Below are 7,497 nucleotides of genomic sequence, written 5' to 3'. Positions count from 1 at the left end.
TGCCCAAGACCTTCCGCTGTGCTAGCTCTCTCCTGGGCTGTGAATGACCCCGACCTCTCATATCCCAGGAAGAGGAGCCACAGTGAAGTCTTTCAAGCTCTGTAGTACTCTACTGTATTTCTTTCTACACTATAAAAGTCAGTGAAATTACTTCACTAGCCATAGTGTTTTCACAGGATTTTTTCTGGCATTTGGACCACTGATATTTTGTTCTCCATTTCAGGGGATAGTCACCAAGTTAATTCTTTTCAAAGAAGAGGAAGACACTGGGGTATTTCACAAAGAAGATATGATAGTTGGTCTGAACAAGTCAGCCCTGGCATTCATCCGTCATCACGCCAGGAGCAAGGTGGAGGTGCAGCAATGAGTGATGCCCACGTGAGCCCTGGAGTAAGATAGTAAGTGACCACTCAGCATGGTGGCATGTACCAGCCAGTGGAATCCGCAACCCTGTATGTAACTCTGTCAGTCCTTCTCCAACCTGGTGGAGTGGGCAATGCTAGGACCAGGTTAATGGTTGAGCAAACATTATTACAGCCTTGACATCAGTAGGGCGAGGTGTTAGAAGCCTTTCCTGGCATTCCTGGACGCCTTCTTTCTCTTCACATCCCCACAGCACCCCCTACACCATTCCAACCTACTGTCAGAGAGGGAGTTGTCACAGAGGAGGCCAAACCCATGGGGACATGGAGAGAGAGAGAAAACCTCCACAGGAAGGAATGCAGGGGAACAGGCAGGATGGAACCTCCAGGAGCTGGTTCAAGGTCACAGTGAGTGTCCTGGCAAAATGCACATAATGTTCAGGAGACACAGGTTGGGTGGAGCTGTGCTGATCTCCTGGAGACACTAGGTACTTTGCTGGGGCACAGAGAGTTGGTAACTTCTCCTTTTTCTTACTAGGTGTTAACATCCTGGATTGGTCTAAAGGTAGGATGGGAGAAGTAATAAAAAGGGAAGAGGCTGAAGACAGGGAGAATGGGAAGTTTGTCTAAAGGCAAAGGTGGAAACTGCTCACAAAGAGATAGAGAAACTCCCCACAGCATGGCTCAGTTTCAGACCTACTCAAACTTAGGTCTCAAAGGAACATATGGTTGGGACTCTTTAAGCTTTATTTCCATCACATCAGTCTCCTCTTCCAACCTTTCTTTTGACCCCAGTTTCCCTCTGGTGTGAAATATGATGAGAAGTGCCTGCAAAATTTGATCAAGAGCCTATGCAGCATCCCCTTCAATCTGATCCAGGTAAGAGGGCAGGGAGGCAGCCGAGTGGGCACAGGGCAGGTGGAGGGGCCAGGCTGAGCAGGAAGTCTGGCCTCATGTTGTATTTCTCTTGCCCCTCCCTCTCTCTAAAGTCTCAGTGTCAGAAAATGCATACCAAGGTCTTTGTCAAGAGTGCCAGCATTGCCTTCGAGTTGAAGAAAGTCAACAGCATGATTTGCAATGAAGATAACGGAAGGGTGTGTGTCAGGGCATGGCCAGGGCTAGCTAGGGCCAGGAGGGCAGGCTAGGGGATGGGTCTTCTTGATTTTGGGTTTCAGAGTTCCTGGAACTTACCCAAACGCACTTCTCTGCAGATGTCTCTCTTTGTCAGCCCCTCTACCCTACCCTACTCTGAGCAGAAGGGGCTAAAGTCAGGAAAAGTGAAACTCATAAAGGTAATGCAGACTGAAGATATGTGTGCACACACCCAGACCCACCGCTTCTTCCCTCATCATTTTCCCCCTCCACCACCTCGGCATCAAAGTCACTGACCCACGTCTCTGTCTGTGCAGGTGACCAAGATCAAAGGATATGAAGTCCCCCAGCAAGCTCTTGACCACCAGAGACTCCACTCAGATCCACATATGAGTGACAGCAGTAATTCTAGGGCAGGTGCAGGCAGAAGGAAGGTAGAGGGCAACTGAGGGAGGTATTGGTGCTGGGGCTGCTCCAGCCAGGCCCCTCTCATCCTTCTGATTCCCTCCTCCTGGCTTCCTGAAGACGTGATGACCCATGATATTGAAATGGGGCCAAATCTTAGGAACTGCATGGCTGAATCCCTGCAGATCCATGAAGGGAATGCGCCCAAGGTGAGGCCTTAGACCCAGTGCTGAGAGGGAACATGGGACAGATGGGGTGGAGGGCATATGTGTCCCAGATGTCACCTCTTAGACCTTCAGTCCAGCTCTTCTCTCATCACAGCTTTTGTCCTTCAACTCGAGCAACAACACATCCTACAAGCTGGTTGGCCTGCCCAACACCATGCAGAAGGCTCCCAACCTCAAGAGCCTGAACCTCTCCAAAAATGAGGTGAGAAGCGATAGCCAGAGCAGTGTTTAAAGGGAAGGTGGCAGGGCTCATTAGGGTGAGGACAAGAGTTAGGCAAGGCCATGTGTGGGAGAGGGTGGATCTGGGGTGCAGGGCCCTCTGGATCTCTCCCTATTCCTGTTCCCTTGTCATAATTACAGGTTAAGTCTGAAGGGGAGTTGGACAAGGTGGAAGCGCTGGAGTCAGAAGAGATGTGTGCAGACAGAAACCCTCTGTGCACAACCTTCCCAGATAAGTCCACCAACATAAGGTCAGTTGTGCCCTCTGTTGCCCCCTGGCAGCCTGAGCTGCCCCTGACAGTGCCCATCTGCAAGAGGCTGCAGTCTCGGACCTCTGGGAGGACCACGTGCCCTGTCCTGTCCTCTCTCTCTCTCTTACCTGTGCTTAGAGATGTACCTGCCTTCCTCTGGCCTGCTCACTGCTCCCCTGGGCTGGTGCCTGTTTCCTGCCTCTCTGCACCCAGCCTTCTCTGGCATGGCTTCTCCTGAATGTGCTCTAGGAAGCAGAGCTTCCCCTTACTCCCCAGGACTAGGAGTGTGGAGACTGTGCCTTGCTCATCCACTGGGGCTGCCTGGAGCGAGATCCTGGTGCCCTGGACGGTGAAGGCTCCTCCTGACCAGGGCCTCCTGCTGAGACAGGCCTTCCTGCCTCTGAGCTGAGATGGGGCTTCTCTTCCCATCCAGTGATAGGCCCTGTCTCCCTTGCTTCAAAAGGGTCCCCCGACCTGCCCCAGGCCAACATTGGTGCTTTCTTGCCCCATGCTGAGGGCTGAGGCCCGGGGGCAGCTTTATCATGACATTTGTTCCTCTGGCTCAATGAGGGAACTGGGCCTTCCTGGGGGAGAAAGCTGGGTTCCCTGAGTCAAGGGTCAGAAGCAGGTCACCTCCAGTGAGCAAAGGGCATCCCGAGGCAGGTGCCAAGTGTGGAAGGCAGAGGGCAAAGGCGGGTGAGGAGACCGGGTCAGTCCTATCATGGGCACTGCCCCCTCCCTCTACCATGTCACGGCACCTGGCCTGGTCCTTCAGAGGAACACTGGGTAGACCAAGGTGGCCTGATTTCTCAGGCAAGGGACCAACTAAGACAGGCATAGCTGTATAGGGGCTATCAGGGGAGAAGGTGACACTTGGAAGAGGGGCCACAGACCCTGAACCCCATGCTGTGCCTTTACCTGAACCTTTCCTCCTGGGGAAGGTCTCCTGCCCCATTGGCTACTCTGTTTCCCATGCCCAGGTCAGATAGCATCACAGAGGTGACAAAGGCCATTGGGCCCTAGCCCAACGAGTACCTGTTTTCCATTTCTTCCTTGTCCCCAGTGCCAGCCAGGGAGAGATGAAGGATAGGGTGGCAGCATGGGAGCCATTTCCCCCTTCCTTCCCCATTTCTCCCTAACTCCTCCACCCACAGTAAACTTCTCCCCCTTGCCTTTCCTTGGCTTTGTCTTTCTCTTTAATCTCCATTCTCTTATGTCTCCCCTCCCTACCTGCACTCCCTTTCTGTCCTTACCCCCTCCCTGTCTCTTGAGCCTGCCTCACCCATCGCCCTCCCCGGTGTCCGGGGCCATCCCTGGGGATGTCCTGGTGTTGTCCAGGGCCAGGCCTGGCAGAGCACTGGACACCTGGTGAGGGAGCAGAGCCTTGGGCCCCACCCCATTCCCCCCTCCTCCCTCCAGAGCCTTCCCTGGGGACTTGGAGGGAGGTAAGTGAGGCAGGGAGGGGAAGGCATCCCTGGAGCCTGGGCTCCACATGCTGCTTCTGTGTCATTGGAGGAAAGGGTCAGGGCCCTCCTGTGGGCGCTTCCCAGGAGGAAGGTGGGAGGAGAGGAGTATGGAGAGAGTGCCCACTAGCTCTCACTGGTCGAGTCCACAGGGGAGGTCCCCAGGGTCCAGGAGGGGTGGTGGCACGGGAATATAGGTGGGACACATGTGGGTGTATTCCTGAGTAGGCTTGCTTGCCTCCATGAGGTGGGCCGGCTGTGTCGTTACATGCTTTTCTGTGTTGTCTTATATTTGACAGCTCCATCCTGGAATTGTTCCCCAAGTTATTACACCTGGTAAGTGTCTTCCTTTATCCTTGACTCCTCTAGCTGGTACAGACAACACTCACAACCTGCCATGAGTTCCTTAGATCTTGACCTGGTTAGATTTTTGGATCTGACCCCTAATCCTCATGTGGGACTGACCCATGAGGGAACCTGATAAAGTCTATGGATCTTCTCTGCTGTTCTCCACAGGCTTCTGGGAGCCCCTGGTTAAGACATCACAGTAGTCTTGCCCATGGAACATCCAAGGCCCTTTCACCCTGACCTCTGACCCTTACCCTCTGCTGGGCCCATCCTTTTCCTTGACCATTCAGTGCCACCTCCCTTGTCTGCACTGCTGACTTCCTCTTCCCTCCCCCAGGACAACCACGAGGTACCCCTACCCATTGTCTTTGGCATTGAAGCATCCAAGAAGTTACCAGTCTGCAGGGTGAGGAGGTGGGATCAAGCAGGGTGGGGGGTGGGTGGGTGAGGAGAGGATAACATCCATGGTCCTTAGAACCATTTTGATTCCAGGGAAGCATCTTCGGATCTGAGACCCTGAAGAATCTAATCTTACGATTCCTGCAGCAGTAAGTACCTCTGGGACCCCAAGGCAGGGAGGGATGGGATGGGCTGGGTCGCCCAGGCACAGGCCTGCTCATGGGGGGCTTTCAAGTCCATTTAGGGGTGCAGAACACAGACAGCCTGTCCCCTTTGCTTCCCCACAGGTATTACTGGGTCTATGACTATGGGGACAGGCTGGGTCTCCTGGATGCTTACCATGACGAGGCCTGCTTCTCGCTGACCCTTCCCTTCAACCCTGAGGACCTGATTCCGTGAGTATGGCAGTGTCAGCCCTGGGCCCTATGACTCCCCAGTAGACACTGGCCAGTCTTCCACCTCTTCTTCCTCTTTTTCTCCTAGAAGCTGCTTGGACAAATACTCTAAGGGGAGCAGGAATATAAAGAAGCTCAAGGACCCCGGTAAGTGTATAAGGGGGAAAAAGGGGGGACAGGAGGTATGAAGGGTTCAGTTGTAGGGCCAGGTGAGTGAGGCAACCCCTGACCTTCTCTTTCCTCCCCCGACAGTCCTGCGGGTTCAGTTGCTGAAACACACAAAACATGACATTGTTGACTCCCTCAGTGTATTGCCCAGAACCGAGCATGACATCAGCTCCTTGGTGGTGGACATGTGTGTCCAGACGGTGAGCACCTGCTTCCTCCCTGATGCTGGCCCAGAGGGCAGAGGTGTGTAGGAGGTTAGGGGGACCCTGGGGGCCTGAGCTGTTTTACTCTTTCAGGAAAAGATGCTCTGCTTTTCTGTCAGCGGTGCCTTCAAGGAGGGTGAGTGTCTGTAGAGTCCCTTCCCATGTCCATTAGTGCTCCCTCCCCTGACAGGCTCCCTCTCAGAACTCTCCAGGCTTCCCTGATCTCTTCACTTCCTATTCCCTCTGAGTTCCCCAGCTCCCACCCTGCCTCCTACCCACCTGGTCTGACCTACCCCCATACCTGTCTGCCCCAGCACAGCCCAGGGGTTAGGGATACAGGCTGTAGAGTTTCATGGCTCTCATCCCAGTCCCTCACTCTGACACCTTGGGATACTTGCTTACCTCTCAGTCTCCTCGTTTGTAAAATGGGGGGTAGTAATACCCATCTCTTGGGGTGCTGTGAAAAACAGGTCACATGAACTTGTGAAGAGTGTGTCACAGGGCCTGGCACAGAGTAGGGCCCTTTCGCTGGGAGGTGATTGTTGCTGTGGTTGCCCTCCCCATTGCCGACACCCCCTCCTGACTCCCAGTGGGCACTTGTCCCTGTCTGGCCCCCTTCAGGGTGCCACAGGAGTATCAGGTAAGACTATGATTGGGGAAAGCTGCTGGTGAGTGTGTAAAGCACGGGCATCTCTGAGGGGAATTGTTGTTTATTGTCCTTGAAGTGGAAGGAATGTGTCAGGCTCATGTTCGTGCCTTCACCCGGATCTTCATTGCTACTCCTTCCAGCAACTTCAGGTAAGTGCTGTGTTGTAGGTACCATGTGGGAACACCCATCCGAGCCTGGGGCCAGTGGTGTAGGAAGGTGATGGTGCATTCCTCAGGGTTTCCTCAATACTGCAGAATACCAAAAGGTAGATCCCAGGAGCAGTCTAGCCCAGTGGTTAATAGTGTAGGTTTTGATGTTGGAATAGAGGGTTGGTTCTCACCCTGACCCCAGCATTCACCAGCTGTGTGACCTTGGTCAAGTTACATGACCTCTCTGTGACTCAGTGCCCTCCTCTAAATATGGGGATTAGAGTATCCACCTTCTTGGGCAGTTGTCAAGGGTAAAGGTAAAAGCGGGTGTGCAACTCTCCCTGGGTTGGGAGTAAACCTATGAATCTAGTGCAGCTGGGAGTTAGTTCTCCAAAGGCAGGTTCTGTGGGAGGGGAAAGGGTACCAGTCAAGGAATGTAGGAGGCAGGCGGAACAGGGGATGGAAGGAAAGTAGTTGCTGAGTGGGAGCAGGATCCTTGTTGGGGATATGGGATTGTCTGTCTGTCCAGCTGTCTGAGGGCCCATTCTTCCTCCAGCCTATGCATCGTGAATGACCAACTGTGTGTGAGGGACAGCAGCCCCATAGAGACCCAGGGTGCCTTCTTCACCCCAGTGCCCACACCTCCTCCAGCTCTCTACCCACCCTCTCCCAGCAGCAGCAGGAAATGGTGGCAGCGTTCACTGCCCAGTCTGGGATGAACCTTGAGTGGGCTCAGAAGTGAGTTCTGGGAGCGGGTGGGGATGGGATGAGCTGGGAGGAGCTGGGGAGTGAATCATGGGAACTTGCAGGTGATATGTCTTGTTTATTTCACTCATTGTCACACAGAACATCTTTTCTTCTCAGTACATATTGCACCACCTAGTTGTTTTAAACAGGTGCACAGTACTTTCTGAATTCCATGGATCGCTATTTCCAGAAAATTACATTGCTTGTTTGTGCCCATATTGATATACTGTATACAGGATGTGCATTAAAATTACTGCTTATAAAAGTCCATCACCATGTCAGGTAAAAACGTCTGGAGATGACTCACTTGTGAGAGGCAAGTATTTTCTTCTTTCCGTCAGGGTCCCCCTCCCTCGTGTGTAAGATGCCCTCGGGGTGGGGGAGGTGGACAATCATTTATAAAAGGCAGGCTCTTCAGGG

General features: G+C 53.3%; 1 protein-coding gene across 1 annotated transcript; it reads left to right on the top strand.

Moving 5' to 3' along the window:
- The first annotated feature begins 263 nt into the window (after positions 1–263).
- On the top strand, positions 264–7,072 carry LOC126069642 (nuclear RNA export factor 2-like). Its single transcript, XM_049873247.1, is given in 19 exon segments — positions 264–398; positions 617–770; positions 1,158–1,241; positions 1,352–1,456; positions 1,574–1,654; positions 1,772–1,871; positions 1,980–2,068; positions 2,181–2,288; positions 2,447–2,556; positions 4,319–4,355; positions 4,705–4,773; positions 4,860–4,915; positions 5,054–5,161; positions 5,250–5,308; positions 5,414–5,529; positions 5,626–5,668; positions 6,258–6,330; positions 6,887–6,969; positions 6,972–7,072. Coding segments are annotated over 19 exon segments (1,611 nt in total). The 5' UTR covers positions 264–363.
- The last annotated feature ends 425 nt before the right edge of the window (positions 7,073–7,497 follow it).

Source organism: Elephas maximus, chromosome X, assembly GCF_024166365.1.
Source record: "Elephas maximus indicus isolate mEleMax1 chromosome X, mEleMax1 primary haplotype, whole genome shotgun sequence".
NCBI lineage: Eukaryota > Metazoa > Chordata > Mammalia > Proboscidea > Elephantidae > Elephas > Elephas maximus.
This window is presented reverse-complemented; position numbering and strand designations above follow the sequence as displayed.